The 22,641-nt window shown below is 38.1% G+C and overlaps 1 protein-coding gene across 1 annotated transcript in view; it reads left to right on the forward strand.

Moving 5' to 3' along the window:
* LOC306870146 (methylcytosine dioxygenase tet3-like) overlaps positions 1-22,641 on the forward strand; it is a gene marked incomplete at its 5' end in the record, with an annotated part of 42,345 nt that overhangs the window by 487 nt on the left and 19,217 nt on the right. Inside the window, one exon of the mRNA XM_079417251.1 lies at positions 10,274-10,330. Within this exon, the coding sequence (XP_079273377.1) occupies positions 10,274-10,330 (57 nt within the window). The remainder of the gene's footprint in view (positions 1-10,273; positions 10,331-22,641) is intronic.

The raw sequence follows: 22,641 nt of genomic DNA on the forward strand, positions 1-22,641 counted from the left end.
AAACATCCATAGAACTGCAGCACAAGCGTGTCAATTTATCTGTTTCCCAGCCGCAAATATTTAGATCACCTCTCAAATGAATAAAACAAAGGTATTTCTGAACAAAATGCAAGTTTTGGCTATTTGCAATCCATATTAAGCACCCGTGGCAATATTTCAGTCATAAATAGTGTGACAAAATGTTGTAAAAACACTTAAAGTGCCGTAATATATTTAAAATGGTAATATTAAAAGATCAAATTCAGTAATCATCATATTAATGATGCACAGTTTACACAGGCAAGCAGATGAGGCCGGAGTATGAACGCAGTCCGCTTAACGATTCAGTGTTACCTTCTAATGGTTTTCTATGGGAAGCCATTTAATGAGAAACTTTGCACATTGCGTTTATATTCTGGCTTCATCTTCTTGCCTGTACAAAATATATATCATCAATAAGGTGTCCACTGAATCTCACCTTTTAATATCTGCGTTTTGCTACATTATTACTTGATGTCTGCGTAAAAATAGCTGGCGGTCAGTGGAGCAAAGCTTCGTTTTGCCCGCCAGGTGGGCGTTCCTATAAGGGTGTGACGTCACGTGAAAACTATCAATAGGCTAGGGCTGGGCGATATATCACATGCGATATGCATGCGCATCTTGTCAGTAAAAATGCGATTTTTCTCAATATTTAGATTTTTTTTACACCCTCAGATTCCAGATTTTGAAATGTTGTATCTCAACCAAATATTGTCCTATCATAACAAATATTCCATACATCAACGGAAAGCTTATTTATTCAGCTTTCAGATGATGTATAAATCTCAATTTTAATCTTATGACTGGTTTTGTGGTCCAGGGTCACATATATTATGTACACAAAAACTTTTATTTTGGATGTGATTAATTGAGGTTAATCCAGCGATTGCCCAGCCGGCCCTAATATCTTTCCATGTTGTCTGCTGGTGATTTTTGGAGGATTGAACACTAAAGGCTGGGCTACAGTTATTAGTTCCTGTTTACTAGCTGTTATTGGTCCTCCTAGACACATTCCTCTCCTGTCCTGTCTTGACACGTCTCCTTTCATCCTTCCATACTTGCCTAGATTGTAATGACCTGAAAATATGGCCAGTTTCTTAGAGTCTCAAATTAGGATCATCTTATTCTTTTTATATAAATAACATTTATGTCGATTTCGAACCTTTAATGTAGTCCTTTTAAGTACAAGACACTCACTGCATTCATTTCCATATATGATATTCAATATTTTATTTGGTAACACCGTTTCATTTGTGGACATTAGATAACTATCCCTCGGTTTCACAGACAAGGCTTAAACCTAGTCCCAGACTAAAATGTAAGTCGCTGTTTCAACGTGAAGAAACTTGCACGGACTGATCTTAAAATAAATCAGTGCCTTTGTTTTGTCTCATGATGCACAGCAGAATTTTTTTTTTTTTCCCTAAGGCATGTTTATAAAAAATAACTTAATGTCCTAATTGAACTATAGCCTAATCCTGGCTTAGTCTAAGCTAGTCTAAATTAGTTAACCTGAACTAACTATGAAAAATACTTCTAAAGGACTTATTATTATTACAAAATCAAAAGTTGTATCTGTTATTATTTAATGATCCTGAACAGTTGTTTTTATGGAACTAGCGTTATTTAATTAGTATGAGATTTTGATTTCTGTTACTCTACATGCTATATGAGATGTTTAATGGGAGTTAGTAGTTTATTACACTATACATGGCTTGCATTAGGAGGCTTTGACTCTGTTGTGGTAACTGCTGGCTGTTTGTGTGTTAAGGAGCATGTTTGTGTTTGCACATGGCTTTGGGAGGTTAGTTAAGGTATGAAAATCAGCCCAATGAGACTAAAAAGCATTGAAGAATCGCTCAGCTGCCCACAGCAAAGCTCCTCTCAACAGCTTAGCTAAATGAGCCTCTCTTTGTTTTATTGTTTACAGCGTGCTTTTTTAAGAAGCAGCTGCTGTAGTGTGTCTTTTTCCCACCAAAGATCACATACGACAGTGGCTGATCATGACTAAAGCTGGCTGCACATTTTCATGTTTTCTTCCTTTTTCTTTTTTCTTTTTTCAAAGAGCAGCTGTCTGTAAATCTGTTATTCTGACAAATAAATCAAGCACTTTTCTGCAGCAAATATATCAACTCTTTTCTTTTTTCTGCAGTGTAGCTTATCCCAGATCAAGTCTCTGCTTTAATAAGTATGTTTTTGATGCCTATTTTATTATTTGCAAAGACAAAGAAATGCAATTTCTCTTAATTACTCTCTTAAATAGTAATAGCACAGCTCTCCTCAACAAGCCGCACAATTTCAGGGATTATTCATGTCCGAAGCACAAACCGTGTGAGTTATGCACAGATGTATAATACTTATGGTTATGGGATTGTGCAAACAGAATATTGCCAATGATGCACCACTAATAAAATGGCTGGGGTTTCTAAATAATCTATTATCTTAAAGTGTTTAGGATCTTTTGAGGCTCACATGGGTTCCAGGTGTGTGTATATGTGTGTTTGAGCAGGTTTAGAGTCTCCACGCGGAGAATTCCTTTTGCTTACTTTATATACTCTGCTCTTTGACCTTTGACCATTGGAGGCGTGAGGGCTGACCTGTGGCCAAATAGAAGAGGAAGGAGATCGGGGGAGGGAGAGAGCGAGAGAGAGAAAAGAGAACCAGAAAGAGGAGATGAGAACCACTGAAAGCAAAAGAACAAGAGAAACAGTGGAAAGGTAAAGGAGAAATGCAGATAAACAGGAAATGCTGAAAGCGCAAAGGATGTCCATGTCTTTATGGGGAAATAGACAGAAAACAACAATACTTCCTCTCTGCTCTGTCTCATTTTCCCTCAGCCTAATTATTGACCATACAATTCAAGGCATGGTATGCAAGACTTCTGGTTACATTTTAGCAGAAAATAAACCGTTGGTGGATGTTTGACCACTCCAGATACTGAAAATTCATCCATAAGCATTCAATTTGAAAGTGCATTCTTCAATTCCATCATGACAGGGGATTTTGTTTTATAGACAGCAAGGTGTTTCTGAAACTCAACTGGTAGAACATAGCACTAGATTCTCCAGGAGTATATGGAAAATTGAGATGTTTTTAATGATTTTAAAAGTAGTCTCTTATACTGACCAAGGCTGCATTTATTTGTTAAAAGAATACCGTAAAACAGTAATAGTGTAAAATATCATCACAAGTTAAAATAACAGTTTTATATTTGACTATATGGTAACACCTATGGTAAAGCCTTTGTATCATTCATTATAAAGGGTTATTAAAGGCTACAATGCATTATGATTATTAATAATGTGCGTTGTAATACATTATATCTTGTCGGAAATAATAATTATAACCTAATTTAAAATGCATAGTGTAACAATGAATTGATAAGTGTCATAATGTATTAACTGGTTACAATTGAAGAGTTTATTTGCAAACGATTATTCCGATTACGATTATTTTTTTTATTTATTTTTTTTCAGAAATAAATAAATAAATTTTGGTGCATTCCAAGTAATATCAATCAAACTGCAGTTGGGTTGTTTTGATTAAGTAATAATAACTAAACAAATACAGGCAATTTACAAAATAAAAGTTCATTGAAAGTATGTTTTGTTTTTTTACATATTAAAAGTTTGTTTTATAGCAAAAGCAGATAATTCCACATTTCATATTTTAGAGTTATAAAAACCATTTGTTTAATCTTTGTAATCTCCTCAGATGAGACTGTAGATGCCTGACAAACGCTGTTGTTGTTGTGATCATAGATTTATGGATGTGGCACGGAGCTTTTCCCTCACCGTTGTAACGCGCTGCTTTCGCAAGGATCCATGAAAACGTTTCATTTTCCTTTTACGTCCTGAAGAAGATATCACAGGTTCATCAAGTTCGTCGAAGTTATCCATCCTCGATCGCTTTTAATCAGCTTTGACGAAACTCCTCTCAGCTAGCACGTCTTTTCAGAGTGAAAGTGGCCTTGTCACCTGACCTGAATACAGCGTGCTGATTCGCTAAAATGGACTTATCGGCTTCTGTTCAAAAACAAGGGCGCTTGTCGGCTTCTGCAGTAAAACATGAACTCACAATGCCTTGAAAGTGTACAATACAGGCTTGTTTAACAAAACGTGTTTAGGGTTCAGATCGCGCTATGTGTGGAGAATAATGTGCAGCATTTTTTTTTTAAAGTGGCGTACATAAATCTTTTATAGCATTATGAATGTCTTTACTGTTACTTCTGAGAGAAGTTTTACTGAAAATTCTTAATTGTAAACGTAAACTGTTAAGATCGACAGAGTATACAGAGTGCATGAAGTCATGTTGGAAGCAGAACGGATATGTGTCTCTGCAGCACAAAAGCAGTCATGAGTAACACAGGTATATCTGTAGCAATAGACAACAATACATTGTATGGATAAAAATTATACATTTCTCTTTTATGACAAAAATCATTAGGATATTAAGATCATGTTCCATGAAGATATTTAGTAAATTTCCTACAGTAAATATATCTAAACTTAATTTTTGATTAGTAATATGCATTGCTAAGAACTTCATTTGAACAACTTTAAAGGAGATTTTCTCAATATTTAGATTTTTTTGCTCCCTCAGATTCCAGATTTTCAAATAGTTGTATCTCAGACAAATATTGTCCTATCATAACAAACCATACATCAATGGAAAGATCATTTATTAATCTCTCAGATATTCGAAAAATGTACCCTTTTGACTGGTTTTGTGGTCCAGGGTCACAAATAAGTATGTAGTTTAACTTGTATATACTTTTGTATGCAAGCATCGCTATTATTATTGTGCGCACAAACCATTTTAACTAAATCATAACGCTATGTAGACTATTTGCCTTTAACATGTAACTGGTTCCTCATTGTATTTGCCACAGACATCATTATGCGCTAAAATGACCTTCACTCTTAAAAATAAAGGTGCTTCAAAAGGTTCTTCACAGCGATGCCATAGAAGAACCTTTTTTGGTTTAACATAGAACCATTCAGTCAAAGAACCATCTCTTTCTTACCTTTTTATAATCTGAAGAACCTTCTTTCACCACAAAGACTTGCACCACTTCAGATGTTAACGGTTCATCATGGAACCATTTAGACAAAAAGGTTCTTCTATGGCATCATGAAGCACTTTTATTTTTAAGAGTGTTGTTGATAAAACTAGTGAAAAAAACACATATTGAAGGAGGCATCCGGGTTGTATCTAAAGAGCAGAATATCAGAGACTTGGACTCTCTTGACTTGAGCTAGGAAGAAAGCATCTTGCAACCATCCAGAACACCCCAGCATTATGGTGGCTAACTTTGAGAGGAAATGCAAGTCGTTCTTGCCTGTACAGTTTCAAAACAAGTAGTAGTAGTAGTAGCATGGCTGTCAACAATATCCGTTTCTGATACCAGAGTTTTGTTTTTTTTAACTAGTCAAGACATTTTTTTAAAAGACCAGTTTGCTGTTTTTGTTTACTAGCTAAGATCAGACAAAGGATCAGGTGGATTAGATTCAAATGGGGTGTGTGTATGTTTGTCAGGGTCACCCATCCCCCTTTCCCTCCTCATCACTTCACTGAGCACATGAAGGAGACCGGCTCCAAAACCTACCCATGCAAGTCTCACATGTGCAGCAAAACATTCATTAATGCATCCCTGAATACTGAGAAATCCAGTAGTAAACCCAAATCCAGTTTCACGGAGCATTTTGACTTGGCATGTGTGCACAAAAACCTATTCTGAGCACCTGTGTATTTGAGATTGAAATTGGAAAGATATTATCTTTGGAGAGCTGGAAGAACAAGCCTTGCTGTGCTACAGTGTCCGTACTGGCCATATTTCATTGAGCTGACCTCTGCACTATACCACCGGCTGACTTCACTATTGCCTGGCAACCAAATCACATTCTAGCCTTCTCCACCAATCAGAGGTTTGCTCTGAGTCAGAATGAAAGCAGACCCAGCATGCATGACAGGTAGCAGCACTCAATAATGCTAATAAACCCCAACCAGTCACTGAACGGGAATAATTACTGTAGCTGCTGCTTGTCCTTGTGTTAGCAAAACGAGCAACATTAAGGGGTTTGGAGCTAAATTTGCATTATATTCGATATAGATGTAAAAAGGTGCATTTGAAATGAATGACAATGTTAAATAATGCAAAACTAAAGAGGGCTCTTCACAAATGACCATCAGAGCCCGTTTATTGATCCATTCACTGCAGTGTGTACAGCATATAGAGATGCTGCTTCAGTCGTGTGAGAGTGCTTTGGAGATGTTTCATCTTAAATGTAATGCATTATAGCATCATACAAATTAAAAGTCATGCAACACTTTTTGCATATTTTTTTCCTCACTGTCATGTGACACTGCAGTAATACTATGCAGTGTTGGGTGTAATGCATTACTAAGTAATTAATTACTTTAATTTAATTACATTTCCCTTGATAAAGTAAAGTAAGGGATTACTATTAACGTTTCTGTAATTTACTTAGTTACTTCTGATGTAATTGCATTAAATACTGCGTAGACTAGAATTATTCTATATAAAACAATAGTGGATTTAACATCAACATTTAACATTAAAATGTGTGTTTTTAATGTAACCTTCTCCCTTTAAATACTTCAGACAGTTCAAGATTAATTTATGTAATTTGATATCATTTATTTGAAAGAATTAAAAGAGCAGTTTCATGTTGTTCAACTAAGAAAAAATACAAGGATACACATGAAATAAAATTTTAATTCTGTGAAATATAAAATTGCTTAAATTGAGAAAGTAATAAGTAATGAAATACTTTTAAGAGAGAGCAATTAGTATAGTAATCTAATTACACTGTTGAAGATATAATTAGTAACTAGTAATTAATTACTTTTTTACAGTAACTTACCCAACACTGTATGCTTGGCTTGCAAAAGATGTTTGATTTAGTGATATTTTATTTAAATGATCCCTGAACATAATTAATTGCAAGCAATGACTGTACCATTGTATAGATGTTGTACTGCTTTCAGGGTAGACATGGTATCATGCGGACTGCAGCATCTTAGATTGTTTTTGTCAGTAAATAAATAAATAACTAGAAACTTAGCATACATTAGTTTTATTTAGGTGTGTGTGTGTGTGTGTGTGTGTGTGTGTGTATGTGTATATATATATATATATGTATGTATGTATGTATATTAGTGCTGTCAAGCGATTAATCACAGCCACAGTAAAAGTTTTTGTTTACATAATAAATGTTTGTGTACTGTGTATATTTATTATGTATATATAAATACAAACATATTATACATATTATATCACAGTATTTGTCCTCTTTTTATTAAAATTGTCATGAAAATATTGCACAATAACAAAAAAGTCATTATTTGTTGTCCTAAAAAAAGCTTTATTTAGCAAAATATAATTCTTATTTTATAATTGAGTGTGTGTGTGTGTGCGCGCACGTTTTTGTGACACATGAGGACACAAATGTGTATAATGACATGGGCGTGACATAGTTATTACAAGGAGAAGGTGATTTATGAGGACATTACACCATGTCCCCATTTTTCAAAACACTTATAAATCATACAGAATGAGTTTTTTTTTTTTTTGAGAAAGTAAAAATGCAGAAAGTTTCCTATAAGGGGTAGATTGTAGGGTTGGTGTAGGGCGATAGAAAATACGGTTTGTACAGTATAAAAACCAGTACGCCTATGGGATGTCCCCACAATTCACAAAAACAAACGTGTGTGTGTGTAGGTTCGGTTGTGTATTGGAGCTGGGTCTTAGAAACTCTGTGGATTAGTTCAATTTGGGCTGGCTATTGTTCAAGAAAAGGGGGAGGAGAGAGTTAATTAGGATTGTTAATCCTTCTGTTATTACAACGATGTCTTAACCCTCATTTAAACTCATGCAGACACGCACACACAGAGACCTTTGCAATTCTTTGACAATGAAGCCTTAACGATGTTTCTGTAGTCTCACTCCTCTTATTACGAGAACTGTGTGTGTGTGTGTGTGTGTGTGTGTGTGAGTGTGAGAGAGAAAGTGGATTGGGGGGGTCACAGGTAGGATTACGACAATTTTCTCACTGCCTTAAGGGGATTTGCTTTGATACAGCCTGAATCACCTGGCCTGTTACGCGAGAGCCGGGAAGGAGATTACTGACCACTTACGCTCTCGTGACAAACCAGGTGATTCAGCCAGTATCAAAGCAAACAGACGAGATAACATCAGGAAGATGGCAGTCAGTCCCAATGCATTTGCATCGCAGCCCAGTCAGTGCATTGCATTGTGCACATCAAAATGATGTTCGCATTGTTTCTTACGATGCCAGAAGCGTAAAAAGTGAAAAGTTTGAGTGCCACAGCGCAACCTTCCCTAGCCTCGTGGTTACTGCAAGCCTTCACGCAGATACACACACGCACAAACACGATGTTCCTGGAACTCCCACGCTGAGTAATCCGCTCTCATCACAACTGCTGCGTCACCAAACGTCCGCTGGTTCTTCGACAGCCTCCGTCTTAACGCGTCTCTTCAGTCGGCCACACTCCCAGTTACGTTCTGATCAGGGAGAACACAGATCATGCACTAAAATGAAATCAAATGTTGATCTGTTTATGACATGGAAGCGCGTGCGCTGCTAACCCTCATGGATGATTCAGCGTCAGTTTTATTGTAACGACTCGCTTGCATTTCCATCTAGCAGGCGTTTGTAGGTCTGTCCAGCAGAGGTTGTAGTCTACCATGTTTGGTTTATAGACTTTGAAAGACTGAAATCGAAGCTCTTATAGTGGTATTTTAGGCATGCACAGCTGAGTATTTAAAACAGCTGACATTCGACTCGCATTTGCTATGCCAGTTGTGTGTGAAATGCTGTTGCTTTCACTTTTTTGGTTGGAAAAAGGGAAATTGCGTGTTTTCAAACCACGGACTCCAGCTGATCGCGCATCACCTGTTTGGTGAAGAGGATCGCATGCGTGTTTCTCTGTCAGTGTGCGTCGTTGCACCACGGCGTGCAAATGCATGTGCGCAGTCCAGTCCAGTTGTTGCATGCAGCCGAGACACAGATGGTCTTCAGTGATACCACATTCCAAAGCCATTGTTTAAGGAAGGCAAGCCGGGTTAGATAATTGACAGCCACAGCGTGCATGAGAGAAACCCTTCCCCCAAGTCTGAAATGCACAGACGCACATGCACATGCATTGTTCATAGCACGCGCCCCCTTCTCTTTCTTTATCCAGCACATCCCGCCCTCGTGCTCTCTGCGTCTATGTCTCTCACCCGTTTTCTCTCTCTCTCCTCTTGTCTGCTTCACCCTAGCAGCAGTGCTCATGCTCGCCTCCGATTGGCCGGCAGCCGCTCTTTGTGAGCTATCAGTGGCGTGACGTTGCGTTAGTGTGTGTAGGTCGGAAAGGAGTATTCACATCACGTATTCTGTTAGCTTTTTTGTTTGGAGAGGGGGGAAGGGGGGTAGAGGAACAAGAAAAAGAGGGAGGAGGCTATAGTGCAGCAGTGATAGCAATCACACTGCCTTTTAAAAAAAAAAAAATGCTTCTGTGTGTATATGGTCGAGCCATGAATTGGAGGAAGTGAGAGAGAGAGAGAGAGAGAGAGAGAGAGAGAGAGAGAGAGGCTGGGAGGGCGAGAGCGAAAGAGCGTACGAGAGCTAATGTAAAACAGGATTAAGAACACAAGATGGCTTCCTGAATGGACAGAGACCAGAAAGAGAGGGGGAGAAGAAAAGAAACATAAAGAAAGACAGAGCGAGAGAGAGGTGGGGGGGACGCAGAGAGAATGCTTTGGGTCTTCTGATGGGGATACCTCTCGCCACCGACGAGCAAGACGCGAAGGCAGCGAGGCTGAGTAGGTAAATATTTATTAGCACAGGGGAAAAAATGACGGACAGTAATGGCAGATGGGGGGGGGTAGACTCTGAACAGCACCGGTTTATTAGAAAGACTGGGGTCAGAAATAACTAGCTGGCATTAGCTCACATTTAAATGTCTCTTTGTGCCATACTGGTATGTTTTAGATCATAATTGTCATGACTGTATACATGTAAAGGACAGAATTTGATTATGTATTTAGCATGCTCTATTTTAGGAGCTTTGCAATAATTTAAACCTTTCTGACTCATGACTTGAGAAGATAAAAATGATTCATGTCTTTTTTCACGCTCATGGATGATTGTGATGTTTTTTTATTGCCATTGATTCTTCTCAATCTGCTTTTTTCCCCTCTTTCTTTTTCCCACGATTGTCCTGGAAGGTGGAATATTTTGAAGACGTAAAAACCCAGTCCATAATCCCAAACCTGGCTAAAGAGGTGAGCTAAATACCCCATGTCCAGCTGTCTGTCTGTGTGTGTCTTGTTATGGCAGATGTTAACACTTTTTGATCTTCCTCTCTGATGGGTATGAATCAGGAACGGTGTGATGTTTTGAGCTGCAGTTGATGATTTGTGTGTTTTGCGTGACTCAACAGGCCCAGATGCGGCGTGACAGCTGCGTTTAGGCATCCACCTGTGTGCTGCAGGTGCGACTCAGTGTTTGTGGCCTTCGTTTCTGATCCTGTGCGCTTTAGTGAAGACTCTCGAGCGGGGCGAGAAGACGCTAGCCTGGACTAGGCCCCGGTTTAAAGAGACCCGGGCTCTGCGCTCATTGGAAGAGATGTAGGCGTGAGCTTCGCCTGGCAAACAGAGAGAAGAGAGGAGGAGGAGGAGGTGGCCTCTCTCTCTCACTTTCTTTTTGGCTCAGTCTGTCAGTCTGTCTGTCTTCCTTTTTCTCTGCGCTCTGTGTCAAGCCCAGGAACAGAGAAAAGAGTGGCGGGCGGGATTGCCAAAGTTTCCAGTCATCTGAGGTAAAGGGAGTAAAAGTTAGTGGGTCACATAAACGCACGCATTCGCGGTGACGCAGCGGTATTTGTGTGTCCGTATGAGCGAACACGTGGTGGAGTGTTTATGGACTGAGAGTAACGTAGCATCAGAGTTAAGAGAGACTCAACGGGCTTTGAGAGCTTTAGGTGCGAATTACCCTCAGCGAATATGCTGATTTACACGTAGGAGAAATCTGGATTGGTGCGACTGCTTTAAAATCAAGCAGACAGTTTCAACAGCACATATAATATGTATGTGTATGTGTGTATGTGTATATATATATATATATATATATATACAGTGCTTGAAGTGCAAAAAAAGAAGTGCCGGTACTCACCCCACCCCACCCTATTTATTTATTTATATTAAATAAATAAGTACTTTTTAATAATTCACAATGTATGTATAGTGCCTCAATCAATAATTAAATAAAAGTTTTCAATACAAATTAGCACAAGTCCAGCTGCAATACCAAACAGGACCACAGGGAGACGCCAAAGACCACTAAACCGCCTGCATTTAATATACGGATCCATTCAGAATCGCTAAAACTCTGAGCACCGCATAATCAGCGTTCATTATAAAACACTCTTGCTTTTAAGCCAAATACAAGCTGAAAATAATCATTTTACTGACATCTGGACGTAGGTCACTATTCTCTCCGTAATCGCTAATAAAATTGGCATTAGCGCTGTTTTGAGCTTATTGCTTGAATTTCGTTCACTGGATTCTTGGATTTTACGGTTTAAAATTATGTGATTGCCAATGCTTGCTTCTTTTCATTTTAAGATATGATTATAAAGTACTGATTCAAATTAGTAATCAATAATTAAGTATTATTCTACTATGCGCGCCTCCCCTGACATGCTCTCGCGCACCACACAATGAAGTAGACTGACTCTGTTTGCGTTCATTCACTTGATTAGTTGAGATGAGAGGTGATCCCGCCTGGGTAGTGTGATTTACATAGTTTCTATATAATTTCTAATCATATATGGGATCATATAGCCTAATCACCCAGACCCTGACGATTTTACTCTGAGGACCGGCAACATGTCAGAAGTGCCGGTACGCACAAAAAAGTGCAGGTACTCTAAAGGCTAAAATATAGAAGGTGGGTACCGGCCCACTGTGTGTGTGTGTGTGTGTGTATATATATATATATATATATATATATATATATATAAGAAAATATGCAGATAGAGTAGAAAAAGAATAGAGAAAGCTAGTGTTTGAGGCCATTTTTTAAAGAAAACAAAACAAATAGATTGTGCTAGAGTGTCAATCATTAAAAAAAAAAAGAAAGAAAACAAATAGATAAAATAGAATTAGAATAGAGAGTGCTAGAGTTAGAGGGTCAAATAAAGATGGAAGGGATTTTATATTAGCTGTTTTATCTTGAATCTGCATAACCTCACTCAGATGCATCGGTTTATCTTACTTGCCTAAAAGTATCGTCTCATAATTTTGTTTGCGGCTTACCAGTTGGCCAGCACACCCCTCGTCTGTCGCGCTTCGCTGTCACTCGGCCACAAATTGCCAGTTTGCCGTGAGAAGACTGCTTGGATCGCATGCTCATTTGCTCTCAAAATACTTTAGATCTGGATGACTGTGGATTGGCATTGTCAAGGCATTTTGCTGTGATGCAACACATGTGGTGACGTTAACGTTGTGGTGTTATAGAATTACTCTCCTCTACCCAGAAATTGTTGAGTGGTACGGACAAAATGAAGATTATTCGAGGCTCTTTGTAGAGTTGTTTTTGTGTAGTGTTTCTTTCCTTTGGCTTGGCTTCCGATTGACGTAATGTACTGTAGTTACGAGGATAACCAAAACATGAAACCGCTCTGCAGTTGACAATAAAAGCTGACGCTGCTCTACTGTAAGCGTTTGATCTGAGGGGTAAATGTATATCATCACCCCTTTTATTTGTGTAATAGGCTCCGAAAGTTGCATGGGAGGCAGCACCACATTAAAGAGCTCATGGAAAGTCTGTAGTAATGGCTCATTTGGAGGTGTGTGGAATCCCCTAACGTGACGGGAAGGGGTTAACGGTGACCTAGATTTAGCGGCAGCAGTGAGTGGCAGATGACATCACGGCTGTAATTATAGTTCAGACCCGCCCATGAGGCCGCTCACATGATGAGGTATCTGTGTGTATGTAGTATATGTGAATGTGCGCTTCTGAGGGGAAATGGTTTGTGAGCGTGAGCGTTTAAAGTTAATGCGAAAAGCAGGAAGCCGCTTGTTTTCGTTTCTCAAATAATGCTCTCGATGTAATTCGCTCTGAAATAAACCAGTTGTTTTCTACAGATGTCACTGTGAGTTAACTGGGACTGCAGTGCACTATTGAGAAAACAGGATGTCTGTAAACTATTTTAATTAGCTGATGCGTTGTCATCCCTCGCACACATACACACACACACACACACTCAAGCTATACTCAAAGCAAAGTTTGTGTAACATTAGGTCTGTTTTTCCCCGGTCTATCCACCCAACCAAACATTCCAAAGTCCAGCGAGTGATCTGAAAAGGATTCTGTTGTAAAGTATACCACCAGTTTAGAAGCACATACTTGGACTGAGTTTAGAATAACTGGAATGCATATATATATAACACAATACTGTTCTTTGTTTTGTTGTATAGCTACACTAGTCAACATTTGAAGTGGATCAAAACTTTTCATCAAAGTTGTCCTAAAACCAAAATGCGTTCTTGTGACAACTTTGAACTTTTTTTGATGCACTTCAAATGTTGACTACTATATACTAACCTTTTGTTGAGCTAAACAAATTGCACAGTGTAATTTTGTTAATGTTTTAATCGCTAACTGGGGTAATCAATATGCTTTTGTTGTAAGACAAGCTAGTTTTATAATAAAATCATCTTGTATAACAAGCATGTATACTGTAGATTAAATTAAATGATTTTGTCTACTAATGTAAGGCAAGCGCCACATGTTCTTGGAATTGTGTAATTCACAGGTGTTTTGAGTTAAACATGCAATGATTTTGCATTAAGGTAGTGATTTTTAAGTAAACCGTTCAACCAATTCAGTTTAACCTCAACCAAGTTAAAAAAAACACCTTTTTAAACCGGTTTCCCAAACGGTCCTCTTTTAGCGTTGTCATATAGTTTCTGTGCCAGGTTGAGACACGCAAACAAACAGAAATGTTTTGATACCGGTACAGTGTACTTTTTGGGGTATCAGCCTACAAATGACTTGCTTATTGTTGTCGCTACATATTAAGCTGGTATAGCAGAAAATAACTTAACTTCCAAATAAACGACACACTTCAGCAGACCATGCATCCTGTTTTGCATTTTTAAATGTCAAGTGAGCTGGTTTGTGTGTGTGTTAGTGTGTATGCAGAAAGAGCAGATGTGTGAGAAAGGTGTTTATATTGAACAAACAATGCAGGATTCTTCACAAAACAGGCTAAACATGTTCAGATTATCTTTAAAAGCGCCAGCTTCAACTACACACTTTTGATCAAAGTCAGGAGGTTGGAAACTGATACAGCTGCGATAAATGCTTACAGATCTTGTCTGTTTTTGTAAAGAAACTGCTCTGTGCTAAACCATCATGAATGTGCTGAAAACGTGCAGCTGTGTGCAGATGCTTTTAAGATTATACAGTCACCAATGCAACTTGGGTAGTTAAAGGTTGAAGTGGTCACGTTTGATACTAAAATACTCTCACAGCTTAATGTGCAGAGACAGAATACTGTTCCATAGTTAATGAATAACTACACAAGATAACGCAATATTAGCACTCTAGTAACTAGTAGTAACTAACAAGAAACTCTGATTAATGAATTAGTAAGTAATAGTGCTTAGTCAAATGTGGTAGTTCACTATTAGCTAATCAGTAACTATTATTTTTTCATACCTCCCTAAGAACTACTGTATACAGGTTCATAATTAATATGAATAATACATAATGTATAATTAATTTTAAAGTAAAGGTCATGGTAACCCACTAGTAATGATTGAAGTATTACCAAATTCTTCAGAAGGAATTACTAATTATTTGGATCAGTATTCTAAAGTGAAGATCGTGGTAACTCCCTAGTAATTACTGAAGTCATTGTAAACTTTTAAGGTTTTGGTTAGTAATTAATTTTTCTAGATTTGGTAACACTTAAATCATTACTAGTGGGTTACCGTGATCTTCACTTTATAATACTCATCCAAATAATTAGTCATTTCTTCAGAAGGATGTAGTAACACTTGAGTCATTTCTATCCAAAACCTTACATATATCTCAAAAGCTTAAAATGACATCAGTCAGTATTAGGGAGTTATGATGCTTTTCACTTTATAATACTGATCTAAGTAGTTAGTAGTTCCTTTAGAAGGATTTGATCATTCTTGAGTCATTACTAGTGGGTTACCATCATCTTCATTTTAGAATTAATTATACATTATGCATAATTCACATTAATTATGAACATGTACAGTAGTTCTTAGTATTTCTCCAGGATATATATAAAAATAGTAGTTATTGATTAGCTAATAGTGAACTACCAGTTTCAGCTGAGCACTATTACTTACTAAATCACTAATCATAGTTTCTTGTTAGGTAATAGTAGTTACTACAATGTTAACAGTGCATTAGTGACTTGTTCCTGTAGTTATTCATTAACAAAGGATCAGTATTCTAAAGTGTTACCATGAAGTCTCATACCCTAAAAATGTTGTGACATCTCAGAACAGCCACATTGACTCAACCAATGGTGTGAATTTGGGATCAGTGACAGATAGATGCAGTGTTTGGGCAAACCTGGTTGAAAACAGGCATTAGTTTGGTGACTCTGGTGGCATAATAATAAATAGCATATTAGAGGAGAAGCTGGTTGTTATGCAATGTTAGCAAGGAGTGATTGATAAGAGACCACTGCTTACTGGCCTAATACATTTTCTTTGTAACTAAAATACTGTCTCGTTCCAGTGTCTTTGAACCCAGTGTATCTCAATCTCAGTTGTTTGGTAAATCCAATTTTACATGCATTCACCTGTTTGCCCTTCACTTTGGCTTGTGGCTTTGCATCTCCTGAGGAATGGATGACTGCACTACTGCAGTTAATGAAAAATGAATGGACCGGATGTACTGTGGCACGTCAGCTGAGAACTAGTTCAATAACGGTGTTATCTCTCTCTGTTCATCTTACCCCTCATCCCCAGTGATTTGTCATTTCTACCTTAGCTCTATAGATATATTATGTATATGTATATAAAATATACGTATGCGCACAGATCTGTTGAGATTTTTTAAATGTTTTGAAAGAAGAATTCGATTTTAATGCATCAGTGTTTAATAAAATTTCTTAATTTTCTTAATGTATACATTTCTTAAAAAAAAAAAAATGTCACTGGTAATGCATGTGTGTATACATTTTTATCTAAATATGACCTTGCATGCATGAAAGGGAGATTGGCTGATAGCTGGAGGGCGTTTGTGCTCATTGTGTTGCAACTGCATGTGAAAGAGAAGCCGAGACAAAACAGCGCATGCAGTGCTGCAGTGTACTTTGTACCATTTTCAAAGAGACCCTGGCCCTTTAAGAGCAGCTACGCCTGACTTGAACATATGGGGAGCTAATCTTAGCCTTACTCCTGAGAGAAACAAGGCTGGCAACCAGCCACTGTGCAGAACTGGAGAGATAGTATTCTCTCTCTCTCTGTTACTGTTTCTTTTGTCATAGAACAGAATAGGGTTTTGGGGTTATTAGTGGCACATTTTTCCAAACATAGATTGAGTTCTGAGGTTATTGCATCTTTTTTTATTATTTCGAGGATTATTTGTCAGCCATATGAGAGCATATAGCTGAGCTAAACTGGGTTGTGGATCAGATTTCTTCCCATTTTGAAAGAGATCTGCATGATGTCGTCCATCTATCTCCTTCAGCACGATTGTCTTTCAATTCTTCTCTTTCAAGCCTCCATCTGCTATTTTCTGCTTTCCTCTCTTTTGTATCCCCCTCATCAAATTTCACCTGTTTTTTTCTCCTTTTCCTCCAAAACTTCTAGCACAAAGAGCACTCTTTAGGCTGTGTTATTCCTCCGTCTCATACCTCCTCCTTTCCCACCATATTATTGAGTGATGAGGGTCGCTCCTCCCTTCCCTTCCCCCTCTTTCCTTATGTCTTTTCTGCTTTGCTTCCCCCTCACTTTCTCTCTCTCCCTCTTTCTTTCTGTCTGTCTCTCCTTTTCCCTTTGTGAGTATTTGTGGGGTAAAATGAGGAGGGGTCTCTCAGCTGAGTGGTCTGTGCTGACTTGCATGTGCCATGTGTCAAGCAAGGCAAATTATGCCAGGGTCACACAGACATTTACATTCAACATCCTAAACCTCACAAACCTACCCTCCTTGCCCTAGAGAAAGAAGCATCAGGTCAGGGGATGCCAAAAATATGGTGCGTGCATAAAAAATGAAAAAAGAGGACAAGGATGGGAGGGGGGGGGTCAGAGAACAATAGATAGAACCAGAGAAAAGGAAATTACAAAAATAAAGACGTGGGAATTAAAGATGGGAAAAAATGGAAAGGTGAGTCAAGAGAAACAGAAGTGGATGTCTTGATAGTCTCAATGACTGTCTGAGCCATTCATGATCTGCCTCAGACCAACTGCACTCACTGACCCTGAGCTCATTTGCATTGGTGTGTACGCGTGCGCTTGAGTGTGTGTGTGCCCTCGCACGCAGCCGTATACATTTCTTAGAAAGCATGCTTGAAACTCTTCTGTGGTTTAGCCTGTAATTGGGCCCCTAGTTTAGTGCATGCACGCTTTATCTGTGCATGTAAAAGTGTTTCGAATCTGGACTAAAGAGAGAGGTTTAGTAAACAAATACGGAGAATGAAAGGGAGCAGGGTATGTGTGTGTGAGAGAGAGAGAGAGGTAGAAAGGGAGTGTAGATGGACTTTGTGAAATAAACAAAAAGACAGCTGTGTTTTAATGTAAAGTTTTATTCTTGTCAATGCTGGCCAAAAAAGATCAAAACAGTATCCCTGTGTATATACAGTACTGTGCACAAGTCTTAGGCTACTAGTATTTCCAGCAGCTAAAATATGGTTTCAAGTCAGTTATTTCTATGTTTTGCTGTAGTGTGTCAGCAGGAAATATCAGTTTACATTTCCAAACATTCATTTTGCCATTAATTGTAATAATCCAGTGAGATTTTAGTGCTCCACACAGAGATGTCTGTCTGGAATGACATGAAGAAACAGAACAAACTGAGACTAAATCCAGAAGAACTGTGTCTCTGCTTCTAGAAACCTCCTGCAAAGCTCCTGAGAAACTCTGCTCAAGTGCACCGAGGACAAAAGCTGCTTTAAACACAAAGCATGCTCACAACAAATGTTGATTTAGTTTAATTAAAGCTGCAGTCCGTAACTTTTTTTTTTTTTGGTTAAAAAATATCCGAAATCAATATTTGAGCAAGTACATAACCAGCCAGTGTTCAAAACTGTCGCCTTACTGTAGCCCGATTCACAACAGCTAGTTTATAATAATGTTTTCTGATTTGAGCAGGAGATTGGAGCATGGCACTGCGTCATTGCGTCACGTCTGTAAACAAACATAAAGCAGTTGTCCTGGCTAGTAGACTATCTCAGGTGAGGATCCTGCAGGTGACGGATCGTTTATATCCTCGTCTCACAGCAGCTGGAATAATTACATTTATCATTTTGATGGCAGATTGTAATCCAGAAAGGATTGTGTTTATGAAACACATGTGAACATGTGAATGAAATTAAATTATATTTCAGTTTTAAATGTGCTTCTGATTACAGATAGCCTGGGATTACACAAGTTTTGTATTCTAAAGAAAACCAGTTCGAAGGGAGAATAATTAGCTTTTTGGGTTAATTGAATTTCTTAATATGAAATTCAAATGGTATGACAATTAGATATTAGACTGTACAGAATTTGAAATCGGCACGCTAATACACACTATACTCACAGTCACGCAATGCTTATGTTTTTAACATTAATAATTTGAGAATAAAGTATAATAATACTTTGCACGGTTTGATGTGGTATGAGCTAACCAATCTCTAGATTTAATCACCATTAGTAGCGCGATTTATGCTAATGCTTTTTTCCTCAGTTTGGCAGAAGAAGCGTGGCAGACTTGTTACTTGTTCAGATGAAAATGCGGTGAAAATTCTTACTTGGGTCCTATATTCCAAGACGTAGACTAATCTGTGATTGCGAAGTACAGTAAATATCCACACCGGTGCGGTGACTGACAGCTACACATTCACCTCAGAACATTAGATTCATCCGCGCTGATGCCTTGCCAGAGTACAAACCCACGCAAGTGAGAGAATTCCGCAAGCAGCTTGCAATTCCAGGTTTTCAATCATAGATGGCGACAAAGAGGCAAAATTTACGGACTGCAGCTTTAATAGAAGTTAATTGATAAAGAAAATCTATTTTTGACAGCATCCTCATTTTACAGCATTTTTACACAAGTGCTTAAAACTTTTCACAGTACTGTAGCTTTGCAGGTAGCTTTCTTGAAGCGTTTTGGAGACACAGTTCTTCTGGATTTAGTCTGTCTCAGTTTCTTCATATAATCACAGACAGACTGGATGATGATCAGATCTCTGTGTGGAGCACAAAAATCTCACTGGATTACAATTAATGGCAAAATGAATGTTTGGAAATGTAATCTGATATTTCCTACCGAGACACTACAGCAAAACATAGAAATAACTGACTTAAAACCAGTTTTTAGCTGCTGGAGATACTAGTGGCCTAAGATATTTGCACAGTACTGTATATGGATTACTTCAAATGCAATGCTTAGAAATTATTTAATATAATGCAATAATATATGATATCTCCCATGTTCCATAAGTTATTTCACATAAATGATTGGTTTGCTTTGCGTGCTAATGCATTCGCGTGTTTCCTATGAGTGTGGTTTTCTGTAGGTGGTTTTGTGTAGGTGGAGGGGGTTTGGTTTTTTTTTTCTCTCTTTTTTTGTGAAAGTGGGTGATTTTAAGCTGACAAGAGCAGCAGATGAGTCAATGATGAACCAAAAGAAATCATGAAACGCTGTAACCGTGTCAGTCATAGTTTTTCTGAGAACTTCTCAAATCTGAGAGTAAACAGTCTGAGAGTTGTTAATCAAACATGAGTATTGCTTTAGAGATTGCTTGTAAGGAAACCGTTGTTTAATTATTAGTGCTGTTTTCCTAAGACGTGACAATGGAAATCAAGGGACCTGCACTTGAAGATCACTTTTAGTTTTGACTCATTCAGGTTTTTTCATCTAAACAACAGGGTGTTTGCCTGGTCAAGCTACAGTCTTACTAGGCAAGAACATACACTGGGCCTCATTTATCAGTCTAATTTATATGTTTATTAAATATCAGTACATATAATGAAACATTCACAAACATTATATACCTAAATACCTATTTAGTTCCTCCTCACTCCAAAACAAATCCTTTAAATTTAACAGTATTACAGAAAAAGAATGAAAAACTAAGTCGCTATAAAATGATATATTAAACTACACAAATTAGGCTATAGTGGCATTCATTATAAACAGCATACAAAAATCAAGCTAAACTGAATTTATTTAAAGTGAAACTGAAACGGCATTGTGCTTGACTCTCGCATTTGACAAGAATTCAAATGTTTCCATTTTTGCCATGTAACCTTTGGTTGCTAAACTATTATTTATTTTTCTAAACAAGGGTTTGTACTTCACTCATGTTCCAATATCCACCTAAACATCATCCTTCAGTTGCGCAAAGATTTTAGTTTCGCTGCACACAGTTTTTACAGCAGACCTTTTAAACTGAACAGTGTAACTTTTGTGATTGGTTGATTGTATTTTAGTTTGATGATGAATGGCTTAAATGTAATTGTGCGTGCATGAGGCATCTGCGCAATCAGTTGGATTTAATAAAATTAAGATATAAAGAAAACAAATAAAATGCATCGTGTCAAAAAACGAGCGTAGCCTATATTTGTCACACAGATTTTTTTTTCTTTTAAAAGAAATATATTTTGTGTAGCCCTATTCCTTTTATATGCTTAATTTCTGTTTTTCTCCGTGCACAGAAGTGCTGCAGAAGTGTGATGCAACAATGTGCGAATCCTCATGGTCTGTTGTTTAAACTGCTATTTTCGCTTTTTTTAAAGCTAAAGCCCTGAAAGAAAAAAAAAGACATTCTAATCTTAGTACCCAATTTTCTGTCATACGTTCATTTCGTAAATGAGGTCCAATGTCTAACTGGAAATTTGAAGGGTTAAAGAGAGGTGGTGTGTCACGTCTGCTAAATATAATCCAATTTATGTGTATACATACTGGACAAAGCTCAATCTATTAGTTTGCAAAAATTGGCCTGGTACAATTTAATTTGAATTAAAGCATTAACATGACATCTTAGTCCCAGTCCTACTCAATGAATGTTGTGCACTCAAAAACAGTGTCTGCCCATAGTGGTTTGCTTTGTTTAAAAGCACATTTCAATTTCAGTTCCTGTCTAATGGTAGTAGGTCAACGACTCCTATATCTTAAGCGTGACCTTGCACGTCTACTATTTTAAGGTTGGTTAAGAATTCAGACAAAACTTGCTCTGATGAGTAATTATGTTATTTTCTATCTAATGGTGACCTTTTTGTCTCACCGAAATGACAGATCTTTCCGTGCATTACCATGGTATTTCTGAGACCTGTAGAGTTTCACATCCCCCGTGTCTCTTGCTTTTGGATCGATGATCAGCTGTCTTGTGACACTGTGGATGTTTGTGGCTGGCTTGGTTAAGATTCCTCACATTTTAAAAGAGACAAGACATCTCAGGCATTTACTCTAATTGCAGAAGCAAAAAGTCCCCTTGTACATACTAGACAAGAATCAGGATTTTTATGTATGGATCGGTAGAGCTGATTATATATGGGCAAGGTATGTATCCTTTTTGTCTTTCAATATTAGCTAGTGTCACGCAAGTAACAAGAAGTGACAAGAAAGGGATAGTTCAACCAAAAATGAAAATTCTGTCATTACTTACTCATGTTGTTCCAAAACTATGAATTTCATATTTAAGCTTTTGTCATTCAAAGACCGTTCAATACTGTTTCACAGAAGAGAAAAAGTCGGCACGAGGTTGAATGAGGTTGATCTTTTGGGTGAACTATCCTTTTAAATGTGTGCATGCTTAAAAATTTGTGTCTGGTCACCTGATTTATGTGTCTCAGAGTACATGGTGTTAAATGTGCATTGTTCGCCAGTCGTGGCATAAATCGTTTGCCCAATAAATTAAGTACAAAGACACCCAGAGCTGTAACGAAAGAGCGTTGGTGGTTGTAATGTTGCTATGTAATCGTTATGTCAGCTCCGCATTGCTGTATACTATATTAGCGCTCTAGTTTTGCTCCTCTCAGTATTGATGCGCCTTAACATGCAACAGGAAGGGTGAGGTAACTACAGGGCACAAGAAGTGCTGCGTCACGCTGAGAGGAGCGAGGGAGCACGCTTAGACGGCGAGTGAATGTGTGTAAGGGGAGGCTCATCTACATTGTGTTATGACACATCTGCCCAGCCCTCTATCGCCATTGAATGACGCAACGGCGACGTAATAACGGTTCCCGCTCTCCGTTCTCCCTCTCTCTCATTCACTCGCTTCTCCTCCGCCAGTGACAGTGCACTTTACCTCTCCGCTCGGGCTTGTGTTTGTCCGTGGGGTTGCCTTGCCTTCACTGTGTTGACGGTGGCGATCCAACTGGCAGGAGTCAACAGAGAG

The sequence above is a fragment of the Barbus barbus genome, assembly GCF_936440315.1.
Source record: "Barbus barbus genome assembly, chromosome: 5".
In the NCBI taxonomy this organism is placed as follows: Eukaryota; Metazoa; Chordata; class Actinopteri; order Cypriniformes; family Cyprinidae; genus Barbus; species Barbus barbus.